Source organism: Strix uralensis, chromosome 7 (assembly GCF_047716275.1).
Source record: "Strix uralensis isolate ZFMK-TIS-50842 chromosome 7, bStrUra1, whole genome shotgun sequence".
Classification (NCBI taxonomy): Eukaryota; Metazoa; Chordata; class Aves; order Strigiformes; family Strigidae; genus Strix; species Strix uralensis.
The window spans coordinates 29117537-29145047 of record NC_133978.1 but is presented as its reverse complement, the minus strand read 5'-3'; the positions used below and the strand labels follow the sequence as shown (position 1 = coordinate 29145047).

Here is a 27511-nt window from a genome sequence, read left to right as displayed (position 1 = left end):
TTTATCACTACTGTTGTTAACAGCAGATGAATACAACACAATTATGTCTATTTTTCCTTTTGTCCTGACAAAAAGCATTAATCTGACATACCTTAACAACTTATTGATATGCCACCCTGATGCTTCCCTTTTGTAGCTATTTAAGCCAATGCTGACATTGCCCTGTCATTTTTCCCTTACATCAGCACCGTTACTTGTTTGGCCCTCCCGTGAGCTGGTCTGGGGAGCCAAGAAGATTACCTGTACAATCAGCTTTTCTGTGGATTAGTTCCTTGAACCAGATGATCATGGGGTTGGCAAGCACCAGACCTGTCACAAAGAAGGAGGTGGGAATGGGAATACACTGCCAGAATTTGGGCTGCATTGACTTGCATCATCAGAAACTGCTGTGGAAAACAGTCCTGGTAAAGACCCAGCCACTTACCATTCAAAAGCCACTTCTGTACTTACTAAAGCTATTGAAATGCACCACGTTGAGAAGATGTATTATTGACTTAGTATCACAGTTCCATACTGTTTTAGAGCTTTTCAGAGATTCAAAACAATCTTCTTCATATTGCACTGGCTCAAAGGTGAGGTCCCATGCTGGGCCACTAAAGACTAAGCATCAATAAATATTGAAACAGACATCACAAATAGGAGAGTTAACAAGTCTGTACACTAGCTCATTTTTATATTTCACTTTTAAATGCTATGGGAGGTGTGTGGTTTTTTGTTTAAGTGTAAAACGCTAAATTAACAAACAGCTTCTAGGATTATTAAGCTGACCAGAACATCTAAGTTTGCCTCTAAGAGCTTAAAGTTACTGCTACAGCCAAAAGCAAAGGAGGTATTTTCAGGTACCCCAGCTATCCCTGTCAATCAATAGGAAACACTTGACAGTACTCTTGTTTATATGGTGATCCCCACCCCAGAGAGATGAAAAATAGCAGACAGTGCTTCCTTCTTTCAGGTTACTTATAAACTCGGTTAGTGCATATTTACTAGTAGTAAAAATCAGTTGGAAAGGGTGAGAGTAAAAACAAGCTTGGCTTAACTCTAAGAGTACCCATTTCTCCACATTACTGGAATGATTCAAATTCGTTTTGGGAATAATTCCTGTTCAAGCTCTTCTGACCACATTTCCCAGCCATGACCACTGTTCACAGTTTTCACAGTGTAATGTAGTTGCACAGACCCGTGGTTCTGACCCATGACTATCCAGCACTGAAAAACAGAACAGTTTGCCTGAATGGTGAACTGAAAGATTTGTGGCATCCGCAGAAGTTGAGCAAGTAACAGAATGAGAGGACCATCAAATCATTAAAGGGTCAAGCACTTGTCTTATAAAAGGCAGATTAAAAAGGTTGGGCCTCTTCAATTCAAACAGGAAAAGCTGAAGGTGGGGCAGGAACATGACTGAACTTCACAAAATAAAAAAAGGCAGCGTATGAATTGAATAAAGCCTGATTTGAGACAAAGGCTGTGAAGGAGATGAGGGTTTACTACAAACATGCAAATTCTTGCTGAAGCACTCAGTAGACATTTCTCCATTAAGGTTTTACTGCCTTCTGATTACAAAGTATTAACTCTTTTCCTGATAAAGCACTGCATAGAATTAAAAGTGAAAAGTCATCTTCTATAATGTGAAATCTAGACACGTGCTAGAGAAAAGCTTTGGTTTTACAGCATGAATCTGTAGTAGGAGAACCATTACCTACAAGATAAAGAATAAATTCCAGTGCAAAAGGTCTTGCCAAGTTATTACTGTATCGTTAACAAAGTTACAATAACTTCCCTCACAACACTGCTTTCTGAATCATGGTTATGACTAAACATTTCTAGAGACAAAACCCAGTTCCTTAAAGTCCTCCTTAAACAAGAAGGTCTCAGACAGATCTAAAATACTGTTCAATGAGAAGAAAATAAAGGGACAATCTTCTGCAATTCATTATCAAGCTAGACAGACTAAAAAACAATTACGCCTTAGCATGAAAGCAATGGTGAATCCCCATGCTAAGTAGAACAATGTTAATGTAGGCAAACTTAAGTTCTAGGGTAACGGTTACCAAAAAAACTTCAGCAGACTGTACAGTTGCCTTTCTACTCTCTGCTCAGCCACTCATTTTAAACTGCATTAATGCAATTTCAGAAAAATTCTGAAAATAATAGAGTCCCTTTATTTGTCATGGTCTCCTTCAGTTTCAGATTTTCTAAAACAACCAACAGATTAATTTTTAAAACAGATACTTTAAGTAACAGTCACTTAGTCCTCTGTAGTAAGGAGAGATTTAGCAAATTTTAAATGTTAATCAATAAATTGCAGTACGATCCTACTTTTTCACTTCTTCGTATTCTTCTCCACAGAAAAATCAGTAAAAATTAAGAAGCATGCTTCAGGTAATCAGAACCTTCTTAAAGTCAGATTTTGGGTGGAACTTGATTCAAGCATGAATCTATGCTTGAGTAATTTTTTGCTCTAGGCTATAGGTAATTACCTAAACAGAAAATGGCTCAAAAACATAAACATGGGGAAAAGTTAGTGCCTTTCTCTTAGCTTCCAAATCACCATCCATGTTTAGCTGTTTTACATTAACCTCTCTACATAAACATGCAATCCCAGAATCGTGCGAACCAGTTTTAGTCCAGAAGAGTAAAAATAAACAAGAAAAAACCTCTAACTTTAGTATTATAATTTGCTTTTACATACATTTAGAACTGCTTGAAGAAACAGTATGTCCTCCTAAAACCAAGTATGATAGTTTAAGTAGCTGTATTAAATATACAAAGAATCTTCCATTACTATTTTATTGTGAATTTTTTGCTTTAGGTATATCTGCTGCTGCATGTACTTCAGTTGGTTTGTATCAGGAATGCAGAGCATATTTAACAAAATTTGAACTCACAATGGAAAATTAACATTACAGTAAAGCCTTAATTTTCTGTTAAAGTATGAATACCATTGCAGAGTGGTTTGAGGTAGCCTAATAGTTTTACTGAATATTACTTAGCCAATTTTTATTGCCTGACATCCTTCAAACATATCCTGCAAGTACTAGGTCTTCTTTCTCCCTAAAAAGATTCTTTCCCACTTCTGAGTGGAAAAAAAAAATGTTTCCACATGACATATTTGACAGTTAAAATTTCTTTCAAGCATTCCATGCTGTAATCATGTTATAAAGCTATTAAAAATGAATTAGAGTTACAGTATGTATTTTACACAGATTTGGAGAAAAATTATAAAACATCATTTGTTGTTTTGGTTTTTTTTTTTACTCTGTGCTATTAATTCAGTCAGCTTTGTTTTCTAACTGTAAATTTCATGGCTTTTCCATCACTAAACACTGAAAACTGGAACAATCCAAACAGTATCAAATGAAAAGACAGCACAAGCATTTTATTTGAGTAATTTGGCAGCTACTGTAAAGTAAGACAATAGGCAAAAGAGGTGAGACAATATGAATTTGTCAATTCCATGTATAATCTGAATATAATTAAAGGTTAAGACCAAAAAAGTATTCGTAAATGACACTTCAGGCACCAGGGTCTCAAGGAATGCATTTAAGATCTCAAACCAGAGAGTTTAATTACATGCTGTCTCTTTTACATAGACACAACTGTCACTAAAGGAGAATGATGTTTATAATCTTACGAGATTCTCAAAACGTAGGTCATGGCCCATGAAATATGTAAGGCCCATTCACAACTGTATTCAATTTAAAAAAAAAAAAAAAATCTCAAACTGGGGATTGTGGCATTTGCAAATACAAACCCAACAAATTATTTCTTCAATATTGTTTATGGGGTGGTCAAAACACCACTGAAAGAAACTTATGAACTATTGCTCTGCAACAGTAGCATGTATTACTGCTTGGAGGATTGCACTACTAGAGGACTACTTCCCTGCCAAACATTAAGCTCAAAAGGTTTAATCAATCTGTCTAGAAAACCTGTTAAAAAAAACAAAAAAAAAATCCCCAAACAACATAACAAAACCCAGTACATTTTTTAGCTCCTGTATCAGAATTATTTAAATAGACTGCATCTGACATAGAGATGAAGAATTATTTCACCAGGTTAGTACAGCCTAAAGCTGCTTCATTCTGCAGTCTATCTGACAACATAAAACAGTCATATTTAGCTAATGCCTGAAATCCAAAGTTTTAGTCTCCAGACAAGAAACCAACAGTCCAAGCATTTACACAAACAGTTAGCTAAGAAATATGAAATACCAGATGACATGAAAAAAAATAGGAACTTTTATAAACATAGATAAATAAAATCAAATAATGATTTCCTATTTACTGAAGAGTTTTAAACAGTTTATATAACTGTGCTCACACCTTGGAAAAGACGACTGCCTTACCAAGGAGCGATCATGAGCATTCTATAATTATCCTCCACAAACTTGTCTGCAGTTTTAGTTCTGTGTGCAACAGACAGACAATACATTACTCATAAGTTAAGTATTGTGATGATGATTCTAAGCCACGTGACTTAAAGATGTCCAAAAAGTAAGACATAAAACACGTGCTATGCTTCTTACTTCTTTAGAATATTTCCTTGCTACAGACAAAATGGAAAGGAGATATGAACTTCTGCAAATAGCCATTTAAAACAAGAAAATTATCTCAATTTACAATCTACAGATAACTTTCTTGCACTACCCATTTCCTCAGAAAACTTAGCTACTGAGTGACAATAGGTGTAAAGAGCTCTGTGAAGCTTTCTCCTTGACACATTTCCCAGGGTTTAAAACAGTGATACTGCCTTTTCCTTATCTGGTATCTTCAACATGCTAAAACTGCAATAGTGTCAAAATAAAGATAACATTACAGAGCAACTCACCCAGCTGATCAGCAAGACTAAAATCGTTTGTCTTCCATGAACAGTCACACATCTTTTTTCATCTAGACCATAACACAAGCAGCCCTAAAATACTCAGGCTACTCTTACAGAAATTACTGTTCTTAGCAAGCTTTAGGTAAAGTTTTAGTTCTATTTTACTTAGACTAAATATTTGAAATTGAACATTTGCAACTTATACATTAGGCTCTTGAGAGTAGATCAATTCTCTCCTCTACTAATGCCTCTATGGCTAAACAAAGCAACATGGCATTTAAGTGATTATTATTAATTCAGATCTCCTGAGGACAACTGCACTATTTTACTGCTCCAGTTTAATCAGAGGTCAACTTATACAGTCAATTATGAATGAAAATAGATTAGAACAAAATATATTTAGTATAGCAAACAATTTTAAGAAAAATTGCCAAAAGTTCTGCACAGATTCATTCTCATGTATTAAAATTCAATTTAGGACATTTTCACCTGCTTTTTCTTTCCAGGTCTAGGCTTAGGGCAGTCACATATGAAACTTCAGGTTCACAAAACACAGTTATTTGACAGGAAATTTTCAAATGTGAATTCGTCTTCCAACTAATACCAAACATACAGGATTTCAGACGAACTCAAGCAATATCCTTCCCAGGGAACTGTATCTTTTATATAGGAATGTTCATGAGTTTCAACAGCTCTAATTCTTCTAAAGAATTAGTGGTGCTAATGACACCAGGAAAGCAAAAAGATGAAGAGCAGACAAAAAAACAGTCAATCAGTGCTTCAGCTTAGATAGTAAGTGGTCAAAATCAATTCCTACTAAGTTACAGATGTAAAAGATATCCACCCTAGCAAGCCACATGATATATTATTATCAGTAAGATAACTTCAAGTTAAAATATCCAACTATAAGAATTATTTAGAACAATGTGCTGCAGGGCCACAGAAACTAGGAAATTTAAATTTTCCTTGCTCTGCCCTGATTTTGTTTTCAGGTCAGACTAATTTAAAGTATTTTCTAGGATTAGAAAATAAATTATGATATTAGTGGTATGCAAAAAGTACCTCTAAGCAGCCACCAATTGTCAGTTCATATTTTAGCATTAGATGGAGTTAAGGCTGCACTATCATTACATGATGTAACTGGTCCAGTCTTATTAAATCACTATTTAAAAATCAGGTGTTTCTACCTGCTGTAGAAGACATTAAGGCTAAAACAAGCTCTCCTGTAAGTCACATAGGTACGTTACAGGTAAGATTGTTTTAAATACACAAACAAAAGCTTAACTTAAATGAGGCAATATCGTTAGTTTACTGGACTTTTATAAAGTCCACTATCATTAGCCAGAGGTGAGTTTGGACTGGCCACTATTGCAAATAGAAGTATATATGGATACTTAATGTAGTTGTAATTTTCAGAAGATAATGCATTTGGGTAATGCTATTCACCATGATTATAGCTACCAGCTTCCACAACATTTCTTCTCTGAACCTAAAGAGAAACTAAGCACCAATTAAATTAAGAGAGCTGGAAAACTTGTCTTAGTAACTTTAAATGAAATACAAATATTTGATTTTCCAAACTGCTATGAGAATCTTGTATACACAATGCTTCCAACATCTTAGAATCAGGGTATAAATGGGATACTATAAATGGGAAGAATATTCCAATACAAACTAAGAAGCATGAATGCAATTCAAACCTAGACAAATACAAAGGATTCTCTAATAATAGTCAGTTTCTACTAAAATATATATACACTATACATTCTTTCTCTATACACATACCGTATATAGATATCCTATATTTTATACAGTATACTTCCACATATATTCTACTATTACAGAATCTGTTCCTACAGAAGACTTAAAATTAGTGCATTTGTACAGATGGTACCCATAATTATCACAATTATGTCCAAAACCCCATGAATTTCTTGGAGGAGTATCCTCTAGTGAAGATCCCAGAGATGACACCAACTAAACACTAAGAAAATGCCCTTCTGCAATGTAAGTGTTCTTATATTTGTGTACAATGTTCTTGCTACCAAAAAAGGCTGGCAAATTTTACTGAAATATAGTCCCAGCACTTTAATTCATTCAAAGGGTTAACTTCGGAAGATATCTGCATTTTCTTTAGTTATGTGCACCTTTATGATAAAGATTCTCAACCAGGAACTTTAGCAATAAAGAACCACAGAACACATTAGGCATTTTAAAGGTCTGTTTTCACACCATCTGAACGTTTGGGAATTTAAAAAGTAGCTTAAAGCTGATGAAAGTCTTTAACACTTAATTATACTGATTTACCTTTAATGTTTACTGTGTGCACTGAACTGATATTTGATACAATAGAGCAATGTAACACACAATGAAGTAACATGATATAATAATATACCTAATTTCTAAAGCAAACTGATTACAATTAACTTTAACACTAAGATTTTCCAGGGAACTTAACCTGATCAAATCAAGAGCAGTTTTAAACTGTCTCTCGTTTTTTCCTTTTAACAAAAAGTTAAGAGATCCAACACAGGAATTCTGCCACGTAAAGAAAGCCAAGATAACACAACCATTTAATTCTGAAAGCCAAGATAGCATAACTATTTAATTCTATTACAGCACAAAATAAGAGAATGCCCATTAAAACCCACATGAGCTTGGCCCTATAAACTACACACCAGGCATATGTGTCTTTAAAAAAAAAAAAAAGTTTGTGATTTAACTGCCAAATTTCAAAGTTGAAATCAGCCTACAATGCTAATATTATGCTTCTTCAGGGGCTGTCAGAACCCTGGCAGTCCATTCAGTAATTCTAAATAATCCATGAAAGGCAATTAAGAGATTGGAAAAAAGTCTATCATCAGCAACCTCGAAATTCACTTTACAAGGGCCATCACCTGATACTGAAGTACTGCAAAGGTCTAGAAATTGAAAAACGATGGAAAACTACACCATTATTCATTAGCCAGGAGCAAAAAGAAAAGAAACAGCCTACAAGTGGCCTCTTTGAAGATTCTGAAAAGGGCTACAATGAAAAGTCCTACACAGCCATCAAACTTTGCCATCAACCTTTGCCATCAGTAGTATGCAGTTACACAGCTCCTCTGATCACCAGAGACTTGCACCAGCAGTTGAAACACTTCGAAACAGAATATTTAAACATTAAACATTACTTAAAAGTTAGTGAATACAAATGTACGGTCAGAGCTAAGAAAGCTTTAGAAAACTAGAACAAACAGCTTCAAAGGAAATAAGCTCTTCTAGTAATTTGGCTAAGTTACTTGAAAAAATAAGCAAGACCCTTGTACTTGACAGAGGAACAAGGGGAATGAAGCACGAGTTTCCAATACCCTTAATACTTCTGCATACAAAACTAGTTATCACTAGACAGCATTTTTTATGTAAATAATTTAATCAGCTAGGCTTCATAGTACTGTCAGAATCATTTAAGAGTTCCTTTTGAGTTTTTATTTAAATATTTGATATTCTGTCCAGAAGATGAGTTACATAACTAAACCAAATATTTATCTACAGGGTATCATAGCATGTAACCTAGCTAACCTATTTTTTATTACAAGTCCAAAGTATACAAAGCCTTATTTATCTGGCAATTCCATTTTATCATGCATCTGCCAAAACCTTGTCATACACAGACTCCTAGATCTTAAACAAAGGCAAATATAGTTTTGGCAAATGTAACTGACACTAGGGTGTTTTACAAAAAACCCCAAACAAACCCCCCCACACACTTACATTACTTAAAGACAAAGTCTTCAAGTGTTGACAGTTTTCTTCTAGCTTATAATTTGGATTCCAACATTTGAGAAGGTATTGAATGGCTATTCTTGAAGTTTCTCGTTTGAGGTGTATATCCAAGAAAGAACAACCTAACACACCCTTGGTTTCGAAACAGCTTCTTGCCAAGCATGCTTAGATGCAGCAACACATGTACAGTTAGTACCTGTGCATAATCAGCCTTCTCAAAGTAGATGGAAACAAAATGAATGCTGCTGAATACATGCAGTAGGAGACTTTTCTTCAAAATAGGAATTTTTCCCAGGAATACTAGTACCTGTTAATTTTCACAGGTGCTATGTTCAAGTTTATCATTGTAACTGCATGTGTAATTCTAACTACTACAATTTTTAAAATAGGGTTTAAATTTTGAAAAAGTTAATTTCAACGGTTTACACTGTCATTTCACATTCAGAAATAAATCTCAAAGTGAAAAATGAAATCTAACTGGAAAAAACTCTCCCGTTGTACACAAAGTACACCGAAATGCAAAATTTACCAGTTACCTTGCTCAGACACCTTCCTCTACAGAGTATTGCTAATACACACAAGCCTATAGATAAACATGAAGTGAGGTTTGAGGACAGGAGGGGAAATGCATGCGGAAGAGAAGGAGAACACATTTAAGTACTGTATCTTTGAGACTTCCCCAGTCACCTCTATGGGACTGAGCATTATACTGACAAAAAGGGAATCAAAATTCCACTATGAAGTTTGAAGAAAAACTTTAATATTCTGAAAATGCCGTTAGAGACATTATGTTTTTATAGTCACCAAGCTTTATGACAGAGCAACTTCAGACATATTTCCCAGTCATTTACATCAAAAAAAATCTCTAATCTTCCACACTGACATGGGAACCACCAACTAGACCACATATTACATCAACATCAAAATAAACTAGATGCTCTTAAAATAGAACATTGACAGAAATTCCTAGGGTGAAAAAACCCCACCTAGCATTCTGAACTAATTGTGGCACTTTTGCTCGAATTTACAAACATGTAACACCACAGTACAATAAAAACTAAAATAATTTCTACTAAAAATAGCACCGGTTTCATGAGTATCCGGATTTTGTAAACTCTCAAATGCAGTACTCTAAATATAAATGTTTCTTGACCGAATTAGCTCTCAGAAATACTGTAAATGCTATGCTTTCTCTATTTTATTTTTACTCAAGAACCTGCTCCAGAGTCTCAGTTCATGTCAGTTCCCCAATTCTCGCATGCTTATCCTCCATGATGTTTTTTCCACACTATCCCTAAACCAAACATGAAGCATTATTGTCTTTTTAGAAAAAGGAAAAGTAGCTCAAAATTTGCTTGAAAGCTACAGCCTTGTCAAACACTAGCAGCGTTATATCTAGGTCACTGTACTCTGCTTGTAAATTCTGGATAAGCATCCTTAAAAAGACAACTTGTATCAGTAGACTTAAAGACTTAAAGATCTAACAACTAAGAGAAGTCAGAAGATCCAAGACAGGAATTCTGCCACGTAAAGAAAGCCAAGATAATGCAAGTATTTAATTCAATTCCACGTGGAACAAGATAGGAGAATGCCCATTAAAAGTGACGTGAGCTTGGCCCTATAAACGATGCACAAGGCACACAAGTCAATTTTACTGTTCACGGGCTTCCTTCCGTACAGAAACTTTAAAAAAAGAAGTACGAACTTCACACCTAAGAAAACAGTCTTTGTAAGGTTAGAAGCCACACTGTACACGAGGCCAAAAAAACAAAATACAGGAGAAGCGAGCGATTCAGCAAGGGGCAGGGTGGAGCAGAAGGCGGGACAATGACCTAATAGGTCTTTTCTATCTTTAGTTTCATGAGGCGTCTGGATCGCGGGCTCTGCTCTCCACCCCAGGCACGGCGGGGCCCGGGACGGCGGCGGCGGGCCGCAGCGCTCACCTCACCTGCCGAGCCCAGCTCTCTGCAAACTTGATGCTTACAACAGGTACCCCAAGGTGACAGAGCTGGCGGACAGGCAAAGCTCCGGACAGCGTGGAAGCAAGACAAGTAATTTTTTTAGCTACGAGCAATACTACAAGCGACCCGAGTCGCCCGCGCTTACCCTTACCTTGAACACTTTACCGAAAGCACCATCTCCCAGCTCTCCTATAATTTCCCAGAACTCCTCAGGGTTCAAATCCCTCTTGACGTGCTCGTATTGTTTCTTCTTCTTCTCACCACCCAGCTTGAAAATCTTCCGAAAGTTGAAGAAGGACATCTTTCCTCCTGCCGGGGGAGGCCAGCCTCCAGGCGACCAGGCGGAGGGAGGGGGCGAGCGGCGGCTGACGGTGCCCCCTCAGCCCGCCGCCACCAGCCGGTCCTGCCGGGCGCGATCCCCACGAGGGCCGAGGAAAGTCCTCACGCCGCCTGGGACGCCGTCACCGCCGGGAACGGAGAGGAAACAACACCCCAAGATCCGCCCCCCCGGAGCCCCCCAAAGGGGCCGGGGCCTCAACGCCAGCCGCAGCGGTCGTCTCCCGCGACGGGCTCGGCGGTCGCTGCCTACTCGGCCGGGCCGGTGACCATCGCGTCAGCAACAAGTGCCGGGCTCCCTCCTCGGGACAGGCGGCTCGGCGGCGGCGGGCGGGGCAGAGGACGGAGCCGGAGAAGAAGAGGGGCGGCGACGGGACCACGGCTCCCACTGGAAGCGGGCAGCGGCTGCGCGCCGGGCAGGGGGGAGCGTTGGCCCCGCTGCCCGCCGAGGGCGCTCCCGCCTCGGAGGACGGGGCGGATGTAGGGAGCGGAGAGGGCTGCCCCACTCCTGACTCCCGGCCGGTGCCCTCACAGAGCGGGGACCCCGCGGCGTCCTGGGGCGGCAGAGCGGAGGAAGACGACGCGTCCCTCCCGGTCTCTCTCCCGCTCGCTCCCCCGCCCTCGCGCACAGCGGGGCCCGGGCGGCACCGTTTCCTGCGGGGCGGGGCGGGGCGGCACCTCCCTCCTCCGCCTCCTCCTGCTGCTGCTCCTCCGCCCGCCACCGGCGCGTGCGCGCGCCCCGTGCCCCCGCCCCTCTTCCCGCGCTCCCGGAACCGCCTCGCGCCGCGGCCGCCGCGGCCGCCACCGCGCCAGCGCACGCGCGCCAGCGCCTCGCCCGGCGCATGCGCACGCGCCATACCGACAGCCGGCCCCCTTCCCCCTTTCCGACGGCAGAGGCAGGGGAAGAGGCGGGGCTTTCCTCTTCCCACGTGACGCGGCGGCCAGAGCCAATAAGAGGGCGCGGAGGCCTTCGGCGGGTAAGTTGGTGTTTGACCCCAAGATGGAGGGGGCTGCTCCCTTCCCTCTCGCCTTTTCTGTCTCTAGGGTCTCAGAGGCAGTGTTTGGGGTGTGCGAGTTCTCGCCCTTTCTTCTTGTTTTTTTTTTTTTTTTTTTTTTTTTGGGGGGGGTAGGCTGTATGCTCGCAGTTGGGGGGGAGAGGGAGTTCCTTTCTCTTTCGTCCTCTTGTAGCCTTATGGGAGGGGCTGTGTGGAAAAGGCATCGTTTACTCTCTGCTGAGTTGCTTATCCTGAGGGATGCCCTGCTTCTCTCTTGTTTAGTCTCAACTGCCCCGTGTAGGAAAGGTCTCGCCAGTCCTGTGGCAGAGGGAGATGTTTTCTAGGTAGGGGCACGGCTGCCCTTCTGGCCTGTTTGGGTACCTTGAGTTCCTCTTTTCTGCACAGTTTCCCTCCTCCCCCTGCGTTGCTTCCCAGGTCTGCTTGCGGGAGCTGAAGGGGTTTTGAGGCCTTCTTTGTCAATCAGGAGCGTTGTGATGGCAGGTGGTGCCTCCTGGAGGGTTTGAGCTTGGGAGTGGCTCTTTGAGGAAGGTGTTGGTAGAAAAAAAGGCAATGTTTGAAGACTTTCTGTCGCTTGTGGGCCAGTGCTGTTCCTAGACCTGCTACTGGTTTGTCACAGCGTTCAATCGTAGCAGGGTGTGATGTTAATGTGCTGCACATGTTTGGTATCTTGTGAGATTTAATCTGTGGGACAGGCTTGAATTTCCTCATCTCGCAACCTTCTCTTCCCACAGTCATTCCTTCGTCAGCCTGAAGTATGCTTGTATTTTAATAGTTGTGTTGTTTATATGCCACCGAATGTGTGGTATTTCTTAACATGAAAGCAAGAGGTGTTCCCATTGCCTGCATAAGGGGCAATTAGCAGACATCTTGGAGATGAAGTTTAGGCTGTGACAGGAGGCAGGAAGTTGATCTTACAGTTAACGTAATGATATGGGACCGAAAAGAGATCTGACAATGAGACAAACACCCAGTGAAAATCATGTAATGCCTTATCCTCCTATGGACCTGAGTGCCTGCAGTTACCATTAATTTAAACTGCATTATAAGCTTCTGAAGATAAAGCCTCTGGTGTGTATGAGTCCTCAGACCATTTTATTAGCATGACAGTAATTTGCTATCTAAGGAGGGTAGGCCATATGTAAACTCAGTAATAATAATGAGGCATTGAGATGTGCTGGTTATGGGGATCATATGGCAACCTCAACAGTATCCTTGAAAGAAGCATGACTTTAAGGACTAGAAGGTGCTGGGCTGAGTCAAGAAAGGGATTTCAGCAAATGAGTTGTCTAATAATACAGGTGTTTGTAGTAATAAAGATTAGAAAGGTGGTTCAGAAGGAAATAAGGGCATAGAAATAGCCTGGAACTGAACTTTGCATCATGTATTAATGATGTTTTTTAGCTGAAGCACACTGGGGTAGAATCCTTTTAAGAGTATGTTGGTGTTGTATGTTGAGTAATTAGTGGTGCTAATAGTATTTATAGTGTACAGGAACACACTGTGCTAGGCACTGTCCTGCCACAGAACAAAGAAGTAGCCCCTGCCACAAACAGTTTATGAATCAAACAACAATGTTGTGTCATGAGTTAATTTCTTTCATCTGTGTAAAATCAGTTTCAAGGGTAGTACTACTCTATTAGTAGCCTTACAAGTACTCTTGCTAACCTGGTAGCAGTCCTGATTTGTTGTAATAATCAGCATTTGTTGTTAAAAAGTGATCTTGGACTTTGTGGTTTCTTTGTACTGACAGCTTTGCCACAAAATGTAAAAATGCTGAGGAGGGTGTTAGAGCTGAGACTGTTATTTTTACTAAGAAACAACTGCAATCCAAATGAACTGTTTTCCTTTCTCCTCTATGATCTGGCTGGCTGTGCTTATTAACTTAATTTGCAAGTTTCATACGCATAGTTTGTATTAAATACAGTAACAAAGCCAGTGATTGATAAGGTTTCTTCAGTGTTAATAGCAGCGATTTAGCTTCTGGAGTCTTAATTTTTAAAATTCCATTTGTTTTTCCTTTCTAGAATACTTTTTTTTTGGTGCCCCTTCAGGTGGGATGATAGCTTTGGTTTGGATGCTAAAATACAATAATAGCTTTAAAAATAATCACTTATTTTTTAAATGGAATATTTTGATTTTAACTTGCTTTCTCTTGGATAAAAAGTACTTTGGGACTTAATTTCCATCTGGTTATTTGAACTAATTGATAAATGATGGTGAAAAAAAGGAATCCAAAGCCATAGCATGAAATCATTATATCTAGGCCCGATTAGCTTTTCTTTAGCTTCAGGGTTAAAGTCATAGGGTGGGGAGGTGGTATTGATGTTGTATGTGTGCATGTCAGAGTTTGTAATAATAACTGGAAATAAATGGAAAACGAAAAGAAGACTTCTTGAGCTATATATGATCAAATGTAGTTGAGCTTGCTGCCTTAAGGTTGGCAGTTATGGAGCTGGGATACCAGGGCCCGGTTATTTTTCAGTTCTATTGGTAAATTAACTTTTGATTATGAGTAGTTCGCATATAGCATCTATATAACGTATCAGTTTGCTTTGAACATGTGTGTGGTAAAACAGGTTCACGCAGAGCAGATGACAGTAGGGTCATCCTACCAATGGCTAAATGTTACTAGGTACTACAGATGTGTTGCTTTAGTCTTTTATAAAGACAGTCTTCCTGTTCCAGAGAGCTTTTAATTCATATAATGTTGAAAATATGAGATGAAAGGCTGACACAAGAAAGGAGCAATTAATCTAGTGATAAAGTTTTGCTTTTAACTTTTTTTTTGCTTACTCTTTAACAAGTACTTCAAGATTAAAACATTGTATCTGAAAAGGAAAACTCTGTCTCAGTCTCAATTTTTCCCTTATGCTTTCATTCTGGAGTTACAACTTGCCACTCAATCTTAAAAATAAACTCTCTAAGGTGAAGTTTAAGTGATAGTAGCAAATCCTTCCCAAGTTGCATTGACTTTCTGGTGAGGAGGCTGTATGAAGCCTGGAGTTTTTGTGTGTGGCTTTTTTTCTTTCCCTGGTAGCAGGAGTTTTTAGCAACTGTAAATGTTTCCAGATGGTAAGGATAAAAAGGTAAAAGTGAGTTATAAGTATATTAAAATTTCTCCTTCAGGAGTTTAATGCAATGCATTTTGAAAATTCAATGCTTGCTTAAAATGTCAGAGTAAAGATGTTAAAGAACTATCTTGGTTGTGCATCAAATATACTGGCTTAAAAATAGCTGTAACTCTTAACTGCAATTTTTGTCACCTCTTTGAGATTTAGAAGTCTCCTTTATACTTTCTGCTGCTTAATATCGCCATCTTTTCCCACTGACTTAATCGCTTTGACTTGCTACTGTTCCTAACTCCTTCTTTAAGTTCTACTTCTGTTTCATTTAAACTGCTCAGCTTCAGTTTCTCTTCATTTAAAATAAACACTTGCTTCAGAAATTTGAAATGTGTTCTTCACAGCATATATTGCCCTTTCACTGCAGTCCTACATCCTGTCTTCAGTTCTCTCAAAATATTTAATGGTGTATTTTTATATTGTCTTGATTTTCTGTCCACCCACGCTTTCACTGATCTCCTCCAATCTTCTTTCTGATGTCTGAGTTCATTGAACCGCTGTAAGGTCACAGGTGGCTTGTTTGTGGTTAAATCTGAGGCATAATTCTTATTTCATCTGTCTTAATCTGTCTGTCACCTTTAGGACTCAGCCCTGTCCCTTCTGGTTTTGTTACTTCATGTATGTGGTGTTTTCATTGATATTTTTCAATTGTATGGTGGTGTTTTTCCATAGACTCTACAATTTCTACTCTGTTCTCAAAGTTAGTATTTTCTGCTGTATCGGACTAATTTCAGTTCTAAACTCCACTGTAACTTCTAGATTCCTCTAGTTAACCCACTACCTTCCTTTTTAACCTCCCCTTTTTTGCATTTTTGGTTTTTGCCAAGACCTTGTGTATCCAGCCTCTGTATCTGAAGTTATTTCTAAAAGCTGTGTTGCTTTGCTCTGAATCTAACTCCTCTTTCCTTCGAGTTCAGGATTTTATGGAATTAAGTTCTGATACTTTGCCTTGTACCACTATAGCTTTACTAACTTTCCTCAGTCCTTCAGGCTTAATGAGAAATTTTTGGTGACTCTCCCATACCTGACCTTTATCTCCCTTCTCCTGTTCATCATCAGACATTTTTCCTTTCCTACTGTTCTGAATGTGGTGTCTTCTCATAGGAGCATCTCAGTTCAGTGGATTTTAAATACCATGGTGTTTTCAGTCTCTTTCAATCTTGTAAATTGACCTTAAAGATACTAATTTTCTTCCCTCTATGACCTTTCCATCTTCTTTGTGTACATGCCAAGTTTTTAACTTTTTGTGCTTTTTCTATGACCCCTCTACATTTGCTGTGTTGTACCTGACTCCTGTGTCCTAATGCTCTAAGTAATTGTTGTAACCATAGAGGAGCTAGTAGTATCATTAGTTAATAGCCCATGTTTATGACAAGTTGAAGAAAGAAATACTGAAGATGGCTAGAAAACCTTTTTATTTCTTTATGATGTAAGAGGATGGACTAAAAGACTGTACGTCTTCCTCCAAGGAGCATCAAGTCATGTTACACATTTACTGGAAGCCTTGAGAGGGGGGACCATATTGTGTATAGCACTCTTAAAGCCCTTCTGTTAAATGTACAGTTGATAGATCTGTAGCTTAGAGACTTGTATTTCTGTTCTGCATTTGAAATTTAAAGCTGTCTTCATAAAGGAACACAAAAGAGACTCACTTTTGTACTCAGTATTTTATGAGCATTTCTAATATGAGTAATGGGAATAGTTCAGTCATATATAATACAAACAGGAAAAAATGATGATGCTAGAGGTTAGATGCTCAAGAGCTTGCCCATATGTCGTTAGCCAGAATCAACATTCAGGCTCCTATCACTAACCTGGACACTATACATTACATCTTTTTTTTTTTTTGATGCATTACTGTAGGACCAGTTAATCTAAGAATTGCCATAGAAACACGTGGCATTTGGAAGCTTCAACATATAAAGGTATTACTTGATGTTTGCAGTAAAAAAAAAAAAAGTGTTAAAATGTTTAGGAATAGGACTGATCTAATTTTGGCTTCAGAAAAATCTGTGTGTTTAGTCTAAATTGGCCTAGCTTTTTCAGTAGTCAGTGGGGAAAGGTATCTTCAGAGGGTAAGTCATCCTTTCCCATTTTAGACACTTAACTTTATCACACAGTATTTAACTGTGAGGTGAGTTGTCCTGGAAACATATGATGGGGGTTCTTCTTTCTACCCAGGGAGATATCGCTGCCCCCAGAATTCATGGAGTGCAGTTCTGTTGATGTCGGGCAATACCTCTGAGAATGATGACAGAACAAATATAAAAGTTGCCAAATTACCTGAATGTTTCCAAGTAAACTGATGATGTTTTATTAAATAGGCTTTATCTGAAATCAAATGTCAGAAGAAAAAGCAATAATGTAGCAATCTTGAATAAGGATAAATATTTCAACAAGTAGTACAAGAATATTTCTTGGAAACATATCAACTCAAAGGCATTCAAGCTTTAATGTGTTAACTTCCCTGAAGTTATTGCAAAAAATAATTAAGTTTTTCTTACTGCTTCTTGTTGATCTGCAAGAAAACCATCTTCAAAACTGATATTTGGAAACACAGTCATATATAATTGGAGGGGTGAGTTGTGTTTTTATACTTGTTTGAGTGAGAAGCAAACCTTAGTTTTAATGGAAGGTGTCAACAACTTGAAACTTACACAGCTCATTCTCTTTATTGATTAACTGATTAATGCAATTAAAAACTTCAGGTCCCCTTTCATGATAAGATTTTTTCAAGAAGTCTGGACACTTTGTATTTAACTGAAACCTCCTTTCATAGGAATTTTCAAGTAGTATTAAAATACTGCGCTGCATTGGTAGATAGCTGTATTTTTTAAATACAGTAGTTAGTCTAATAAAAATTCTTTCCCTCCATGTCTTGATGACTATAACAATCTTTCATATGAATAAGTAGATTATTGATTTATTTTAAAGTAATGTACAATTAAAATACTACTACTCTTAGTTATAATGCTGTATTCTTTCTAACCATTTTAATAATTTCAGATTATATGTCACTTAAAGCAAAATGTGTTTGATCAAAACTGTACATGAACACAAGGCAAAGTATTTAAAACTTGCAGGGCCCCCTCCATCTGATGGATATTAGAAGCTTTAGTTAAGTCACATGAAAGCATGTATTACAAATGCTTCACCATGTTTGTCTTTCCTCCAGATGGTAATTAGACCTTTTCCTCTTGCATAGCAGTCACGAGCCGATTTGCTCTTTTTGTTTGTGGCTTTCAAATTTGCATTAGTTCACATAGCAGCTAGGATTAGAAATTTATTAAGGGATAAAGATAGCTTTGCATCTCAGTATTGCTTTTGGTCAATACTGGCACGAAAAATGTTTGAACAAAAACCCCACATGTATTGCTGCTTTTCTTTCTGCAAATCCTGAATTTCTTCCTCTGTTTCCCAGGAACACTTTTTTTCCAGAATGGACGTTGTGTTGTCTTGTGATCCTGATCAGCTCTGGAATCTTGGGACTGAATAACTTGTTCTGTAATATGAAAATGAGTTATTTTAAAATCTGGTTTTTATTATGGCTGGCCAGCCACCCAGCAGACCCAATCCTGGTTATGTGGTAAGCATAAGCAGGAAGTTTATTATGCCTTCTACAGCTATTATTTAAAATATACCGTACTGAAAAGTAGGCAACATTTCACACACAAACACACACAAAAAAGGACAATCTGACAAAAAGATATCACTGAAAACTACTTATTCTTTAGCAATATCCCAGAGACATAGCAGTGGGATAATGCTGGAGATGTGTCTACTAGCAAAAAGGGGAAGTAACATTTATAATGTGAGATACTAACTGGTTATTAAAGCAAAGGCAGACTTTAAAACATAAACTGATTTTACTGAGCAAACAGCATAGTGTTTCATGGAAAATGTTATTTTTATATTACAACCATGTTTAAAATAGTTTCTGTATGCGTAACGTTCTTCTCTTTTTACCTAGATTTTTATCAGATATTGTGTAAGTCTCATTTTTGAGGTAAAAAAATAGTTTACTATGTGTTGTAAAGTAGAACTTGGTTTCATGTAGGATCTCTTCTTGGTACAGCAGCAATGTGTGGAGCTGTAATAATGTGTCAATTGTTAAGGCAAACAGCAGCTATTGTGTGTTCAACAATAGTATATGCAAACTTTGGGCAGTAGGACCTGCTTATTAGAAAAGAGAGTATTGTGATGTGATGCACTTTTTGTCTTCAGTGCCCTGGAATCTTTATTTTTTTGACACAAGGGACATTTAATATCTAATCCACAAATTATGTTTTATAGTACACCATGTGATATTTATGAAATAAGCCAAAAAAGCCCATTACATTAAGTGGACTGAATTTTCTGTAGCAGAGAATAAAATTACCTATAGGAAAAATAATTCCTGTGGCTTCTGGCTGAGCTTTAATATATTGTTCTGGATGCAGTATAGAAGAGTGACTTATTTTCAGAAGCAGGAGGTAGGGAGTGGCATCTCTTCAAATTCAAATGCAATTAAGGAGACACTTTAAATCTGTTTATAAAAGGCTGTTTGTTTTTTTACATACCAAGAAGTTGGAAATAGCAGTGACTTTAACATGGTATCTGTGACAGCAATTCATGCAGGGAATGTAAGAAGTTGCAGCCACAGTCATGGGTGAGGTATTTTCTTTCAAGAATCTTGATAGTGTTATGTCCATTTGGTGCCTTCCTACTGGATTTGGAAAAAGCTTTTAAAGGTGAGTAAAAATCATCATTAGCAAAGAAGTTTAGCCTTCTTTGCTCAGTAGGGAGGAAAGCTACTAAGGAGATATTCATGTTGCTGGACAGGTATTCCTGGACAGTTTGGGTTTGTTCTGTATCAGTCCTGTATCAGCTCTCAGTGATGAGTTTTGGACAGACCTCAGAGGGAATATATAAGATATTCATTATTTCAGAACCTCCTCAGAGAATTACAAAAATTGCTAACCCAAAAGTTAGAGGATAAAGTCTGGATTTTTAGTAAGTCCTAATGGAGTTTAGCAGCTGAAGGTAAGGTATGATGAGCCAGCTTTTCTTAGCTGAGAAGACACTACTATTCAGAGTTCATAGAATGCAGTGTAAGACTATGCAGAACAATTAGTCTTAAGGAATCAAGACATATCTAAACATCTTTGGCATTTCTAAAACTTTTTGGTTTTGTAGGTCAGAGCAGTCTGTGACTAAAAAATCCCTTGCTTGATTTCAGGTATAAAAGTTCTAGTCCTCAGAAAGGAGGCACAGTTACAAAAGAAATCCAGAGAATAGCAGAGTGGGAATTGTACCAATTTTGATACAAAAAAACCCCACCCTTTTTGATACTTTTCCTAGATGTTGGCTGATAGGATCTGTGTGAGGAGCATTAGAAAAGTGTAACAAAAGCTTTGTTCTTACATGGGATGATAGTTCAATATTCACCCAATAAAGGAGAGAATAATATATATAGTCTCAATGCTTTTTTTTTTTCTTCAGCCTTTCATTTTGCACAGGTGTGTCTTTTGGAATGTCTAAACGTTTTTCTATAAGAAGTGCCTTCAGACAAGAAGCAGTATGAGTATTTATTTGGAGGAGAAAAATAACGATTTTGTGGAATAGCATAAAAAATAAAATCAAAGAACAAATGCAGCCAGTCTAGAAACAGACATCGGTGTCAAGCTAACTGTATTAATCTTTTGAAGAAGACTAACAGTTAGGTCTCAATCTTCTAAAAGAGCTCAAAATGAGTAATCTCAGCCTCTAGTTATGCTCACAAAATACATGATGGTCCTAGTTGGATCTGAGACTTCATAGTTACTCTGATTTGAATTCTTTTGTATATACCAACAACAGTGCTGTTTGGACACCATGTTTCAAGCACAGCCTCACAGTGTTCTGATACAGTTAAAAGGTTCACTTGTATAGCAATGGAAAACTTAAATTGATTTCACAACATTAAGCAGCCTGTCATAATCTAATGCTTTGGTATGTGCTGGGAATATTTTGAAAACTTTATCACAACTGTGCACCTAGACCAAATGGTAGGTTAATTATTTTGAAGTTTCTGGTTGTAATGGAGTGCTCTGTTGTGCTATGAATGTTCATATAAATTCTGATCTTATTCCAGAGGCTATTTTAAATTACACCAGATGCATAAACTAATTTAAAGGGGAGAGAGGGAAATGGGCAGGAAAACTTGCCTCTAGATATTGACTCAACCTTGTCATGGAGTTCAGAGGCCCAATAGCTTCAGAAAGCGATCAACCAATGCTTGCCACTTCTACCCAAATTTCTGAAATTTGAAAATGTCCATTCAAGAAGTAGCACTAAATCTGTTTTACACCAGTAGACCAAAGTAGGAAAGCTAATTGTGTTGCCTTAGGCTGGGGTGAATTAGGTTTTATTCTCTTTGTTTTGTTAGTTAACTTGTATGAGTTAATATTCCTTTATGTCGGATTGATAAATTGCATGTATCTGTCAAAAAAAATTACCTTTGCCAAGAGCCTGTTTGGAATCCTCTAGCTATCAAAGCTTCCATGCTGCTGTTTTTCCAAGCAGCAAACTTATTATTTATAAGAAGTAATTTATTTTTAGTTGTGTTTGTTTTTATTTCACACTAATAACTGAGAACCTTCTCTGCAAGAATGTCTTCTCAGCAGCTCAGCTCATTCTGGCAGCACTGTGGGTGATTAAGAGCTTTCAGAGAGAATTAATCGTCTTCATAGACTTCCTCCTGCCCTCACTTGGGACAGGTTAAAGAATTAGTTGAAGAAGGTGCTTCAGCATGATTATCCAATAGCTTTAAAATACAAACAGCAAGTGAAGCTTTCTGACTATCAGTAGTGACTGCTACTACCTTATTTATGGTAAGCTTACAGCTGTCCATGAGAAATAAATATACAGAGCTAGTTTACTGGTCTGTTGAGTGGTTTGCTGATTTCTTGATACCTAGGAAAATATCTTGTGACTAATGCATGGGGCAAGGATCAGAATGAGCTACTTCTACTGTTTATGTTATTGCACATTTCCTTGTTAGTTTTCTAGAATTGTTATTTTGGAAAATTGGGTGCCAAAACCTTGTTACAAGGTTTAACTTGCATATAAAACAAGTTGCAATGCCAAAGAAGGCAATCTAGAACTGCAAGCTTTGTCCCCCTTCCTTCCAAGACTGTTGATGTTGGAGGAGCCAGTCTGTCTGGTCTCCTGCAGCCACATGGGCCTGTCCAGAGGGATTTCTAGGTAGTGCTGTGGAAAGGGAAAAACAGAGAGATAGAAGTACATTACAGGTTATGACATGGAGACATTAACTCCACTGGAAGACTATTACATAGTAGTGGTGTCAGTTTATTGACAAAACAAGGCTTTTTTTGTGCCTGTCTATATCCTGACTGTTATAGACATTGCAGGCAATACCTTTCACTGTTGTTGGTAGACTCTCTACTGGATAAAGATTGTGGTGACGGGTCTTTTGTCTTGCACCCTCTTCCCTTGCCAAGGAAGTATATTGTAATATAATGTAATTAAAAAACATATGATGTTTAAAATTTCAAGCAGAACATATGATGTTTAAAATTTCAAGCAGTATCTTTAAGGAAAATTCTGTAATTGTTTCTTTTTTGTAAATGTGTTATCTCCAGGGGTTAGACAGTTTTAGCAGTTCCTTAAATGCTACTTGTACATTTCTGGAAGTTCATAGCAGTTCTAGCTCTCTTAATTTTATTTCAAAACCATTTTTTAAAATTGGAATTGTATTTGTCTTGTATATAAGACCTACAGGACATGTAGTGCCCTGACTGATATTTGTTGCAGCATGTAGCATCTAATTTACAGCACTTCACATGACCAGCAGCAGAAGGTAGTGTATTAAGGAAGACTGAAAGTGCTTACCCTACTTTGATTTTTTTAATAGAATCACCAGATAGGTAGAAAGTGGATCCAAACTGACCTTATCGTACTGTTTGACAGTTTTCTAACAGCTATAAAGTTGATAACAATACACATTTTTTCAGGAGCCTTTTTTCTTTCAGTGATGTATTTTGGTCTTGGTGATGGTTTTTGTCTTGTTACTGGTGTTGAAAACTTTCTTTTAATTATGTATTTTTAAAGAATCTGTGGGTGAGTTTCATTTTTAGAATCTTTACTCCATATTATTTGTAACCAAAGGCTTTATTTTCCAGCTTCTTAAGATCTACTTGTGTACTACGATATTGGGTTTGTTTGTTTTTAATTTAAAATGTTGTATGTGGCCTTGGGTAATTAAAAACATGTCTTGAGATATGATGTTTTTAACTGTATCATGCTGGAATTGCCTCTGCTGATCATGAAGAATTGAATAGTACTCATTTGTCATGTAGGGTGTTGACTGAAACACAGATGAGTTGAATTCAGATGACAGAGGTTGTTACAAAACCCAGCTGTTGACTCTGCTCCTCTTTCCACAAGCTGCTTTCCCTGTGGCAGGGATGGCTGACCCATGAAGCAATTCTTGAACAGCCCCGGTTTGTAGCCTGGTTTATCCAAGTAAACCAATGGTGACTGTAAGTTGTTTTAATGCACTGGGTTGGCAACTCTTAACAGTTCAGGAGCAGCTTCCTGTGTAAATCATCAGTGCTAGTATAGTAGTGGCAGTCTTTGGAGAAGAGTGAATGCCTGGTAGGATGTTTAAGCTGCCTGTATCAGTGGGTAAATATTCTGTTTCTGATTCACAGCTAAGTTGAGAAAAAAAAACAACACACCTTTGCAGTGATCTGCCAGCAGTTGCAGAGTAGCTGCAGACAACTGCTGGCAATATACCTTTTTTACGGGTCCAAATGATTCATCTCAAACTAAGGCAATTTTCTCCAAGAGCTTTGATTGTTAGTCACATCTGGAGAAAGACAACAAGAAACATTAAAACACACTCTTTTTTGGAGTTTCCATTTCACTGGGGTTGTAAAAGACCAATTCTTAATCATTTACCATTTTTGAAAAAGGTTCATGGTGAACACAGGAATAGGAGCCAGGAAATTTATTAGCCAGGTCTGATTCTGTTGGAACAAATCACCTGGGTGTTAAATGGGGAGCTATTCTAACGTGGCTACCAGGCAGGCTGCTTGAGAGGGAAGAAGGAAAATGGACTTGGTTTTGGGTGGTGGCGTTGTTGGGAAGACTGCTAATTTTCCTTGGTTTCCCTTCTTTCCCTTTTAGGATAATACCTTGCTGAGCTCACAAGTTAACTCTGGGGATTATGGACTTGGTTTAATTCTCACTCCAGTCAGGAAAGCTAACATGCTAACATTGATAGCAGTAGGTGAAAGAGCCAGCCTTATTTTGATAGGTTAGTGTCTAGAATAATCTCAAACTGAGGCTTTTTGTTTATTTGTATTTAGGTAACTAGTGTAAACTTTAGATTTTTGCCTTTGAAACAGAATTGTTTTCCCAAGAAGTGGTCCAGATAGCAGAATTTCTATTTTTGTTTTTGATTATGCCTTTATAACCTTTCTTTGGAGTTATTCTAGAGAGGTAAAAATAGAACACAGATATCTTATATCTAATAAACTTTTGGACCAGATGCTTCTCTTGCCTCTCTTTCTCCTGTAGGAAGATTGAATTTCTTGCTGTACAGCACCAGTAAAGTCATTACACTGCATTTAAAACAAGATGCAGAAAGGAATGACCTTTTGCTAGGACTCTGTATTGTTTGTATTGCTAAGCCTTATCACCATCTTTCAGCAAAAGCCAGCTTAAGCCTTAAACATTTGTGCATATAGTATCTGCTCAGAATTGTCTATTGTTAGCTATCTGTGTTCTCATTGATTACAGTGCTGTGCATCTCCACAATGCCTGCTGTTTGCCCCTTGGATCGTCATCATACAGGGTAGCTGTTATCTTCCTTGCTGATAGCATATCACCAATGGTACCAGTTAAGAGCTGAAAACACTTCCAGCATAATGGAAAGTTCCACTTTTGCCAGGATGACTCACTAATTAATTAACCCCTGGGATATTCTGCCTGGGATGGAGAGGCTTCCTGTGCCAACTTAAGAAAAAATTATGGGAAGATACTATTATATAGCAAAAGAAAAATTTATTGGAAGAATTTTATTTGCCTTGTAAGAATTATATTTTCTAATACTATCAATCTGCCTGAAACAGGCTTGGAAACTAACTGAAAAATAGATACTTTGGAAAGGGTTGCTTCTCTGACTTAACATCTTCCTTTGCTGTAGGAGCAGAAAGACAACTGCTCTTAACACCAACAGAAGAATGGACTTATAATAGGAGTGTGTGGAGGCAAGCAGTACAGGAGGCAGTAAATCTCTTTTCCTCTCAGCAGGCCACAAGCTTTTAGCTTTAAATAGGTCACTGTTCAAATGTAGCTACTGAGTGGCCACTTGGGAGGGAAGAAAGAAAATGGGTTTGGTTTTGGGTGGTGGCAGGGGTTGGGTGGGCTGTTGGGACCATGAAGGGGCCAGGGGAGACTGCCCTGCAGAATGCTCTTCAGGTGCCTGTCAGACACTGCTGAAAGCGAGTGAGTGGCTGGAGTATGGTGGCACTGTCCCAGCATGGTATGGATGGAATATCTGACTCATGACTTGAGCAGTTCTGTCCCATGGACTTCAAGAAATCTTGTGATGACTTCAAGGTGCTGGGGGCATGATCTACTTTTTATCAAGGAATCTTTGCCAGATCTGTAAGATTAAACTTGGTGTGTCTGTAGCAGACTTGAACCAAGCAGAGTGGTTTTGTAGATGAAGATAGATGTGATGGGTGTACATTTCTCCAGTAAAGAGCTGTAACAAGGCCTGGGAGCTAGAAGAAAGCTCCAGAATTTGACATTTAACTCCCAGTAGTTTCTGAGATAGGGAAAGAGCTTTTCCTGTAGAAATCATTCTCCCTTCAGGACAGGGAAGCAGTAAAAGGTTTGGGGAAATGCTTCATTTAAGCAGGAAGTGTTGTTTGGACTTCTGGTTAGTGATCTGTTAACATTTGGGCATTTCAGACTTGACAACTGATACTGAAATACCAAAATGCAGATATTTTTAATTTGCAGTGGTGCTGCTTCATTGATTTCCCCTCAGATGTACACACGTGCAGGGGTGGCTTCTGCTTTCTACTCCAATGAGAGGCTGTTCATGCGAAATACAAAAAGTTAGACAGGCTTGTTACCTGATTCTCTCTTTTTGGCTTGTTAGCTCAGTCTGCCATCTGTGTAGGAGACGAAATGGGTACTGAGCATGACAGACTGTAACCACGCAGAGTACATTGGGGGGCAAGGTGCAGAAAAGAGTATTACTTTCTGTAAAAGATCAGTTTAGAGAACAACACTGCCATTGTACCCATGTTTCGTGTCAGGGGAGAAGTGCCACTAAAAGGAAATAGTTGAGGGACAGTAGCACCACTAAGGACAAAATTGTATCTTCAAAGTTCCTGTTTGCAGGTGGGAGGCAGGATGACACTGACCAGTAGTGCTTCTCTTTATTCCAACTCATTATGTGTTAAACATATGCATTAGTCAATTAAGGTTATGAATTGACGTGTGAACTCTTCTCATTTGCCATGACCTTTTGCTGGGTTAAATTTTTTTTATAGAAGCTATAAAAGCACAGTAGCATAGGGACAATGCAGGCAATTTTATGCTAGAGATTGTAAGCAGAAAGAGAGGGATGGGGAAGACTAATTTTGTTATAAAAATGAGCACACTAAGTAAAATACAAGTTCAAACCATGTGTTTGCCTGGGAAAATTTATGGTCTAAATTTGACATAGACTACAGCAAGCAACTGGAAAACTGCCATATGGAGGAATAGCAACTTTGCATTATTAAGATCGTACAGTTAACAGCTTAGTTTATAAATTTCTACTGAGCAGTGTCTGCAATTCAGCAGCAGAAAAAGTGTGCTTCATGGGTAGGCTTGAGCGAGAAAAGGGTGGTGAGACGTTTTTGAGTAGACATTGCATGTGCAAAGGGGATAGGTTGGGAAAAGCTGCCTGTAGCAGGGAGAGAGACATAAATCCAGGTATAAACAAGACTAGTTTGTTACTCAAAGGTGAAGTGACTTGTGGAACTGACTAAATCAAATACTCTCAACATCTCACAAAAAAATGACCAATCTAAGGAAGGTCAAAGTAATCTTTCGTTGTTTTTAAAAAATAAAAAATAAACAAAATTGGAAATTAATAGAACTGTCATCTTCAGTTCTCTTCACAGTGTAGAGTAGATGTCAGCAATGCTCTAACATGTTGTGCTACACTGTTTTTCTGCTCCAAATTAAACTTTAAGTGTGAAAACAGAAATCCTGCAGGATCCAAGCTCTGTTGTTTCTCAAAGAAGCAGGATGCTATCATGATATTTACAGCCTCTACTTCAGTAGCTAGAAGTGTCTCCTGCAGACCACAGAGATCACTAGCAACCTGTAGCAGGGAGCTACTCCCTCCCAGGAGACTGTAGCTGCCAAATCTCAGCCCTATTACTCACTATTCAAAATCAGTCCACTTACCACCCTTGCCCTACAGCTGTAAGTGGCT

The 27511-nt window shown here is 38.4% G+C and overlaps 2 protein-coding genes across 5 annotated transcripts in view; one reads left to right on the top strand and one right to left on the bottom strand.

Moving 5' to 3' along the window:
- SLK (STE20 like kinase) overlaps nucleotides 1–11569 on the bottom strand; it is a 51932-nt gene extending 40363 nt beyond the window's left edge. For all 3 annotated transcript variants that reach the window (XM_074875225.1, XM_074875227.1, XM_074875226.1), the window contains exon 1: nucleotides 10699–11569. In XM_074875225.1, coding sequence (XP_074731326.1) covers nucleotides 10699–10848 — 150 coding nt within the window. In that variant the 5' untranslated portion in view covers nucleotides 10849–11569. The remainder of the gene's footprint in view (nucleotides 1–10698) is intronic.
- Nucleotides 11570–11818: 249 nt separating this feature from the next.
- Nucleotides 11819–27511, top strand: part of STN1 (STN1 subunit of CST complex) — a 46343-nt gene continuing 30650 nt past the window's right edge. For both annotated transcript variants that reach the window (XR_012629705.1, XM_074875222.1), the window contains exon 1: nucleotides 11819–11860. The gene's annotated coding sequence lies outside the window, so the exon portion shown is untranslated. The remainder of the gene's footprint in view (nucleotides 11861–27511) is intronic.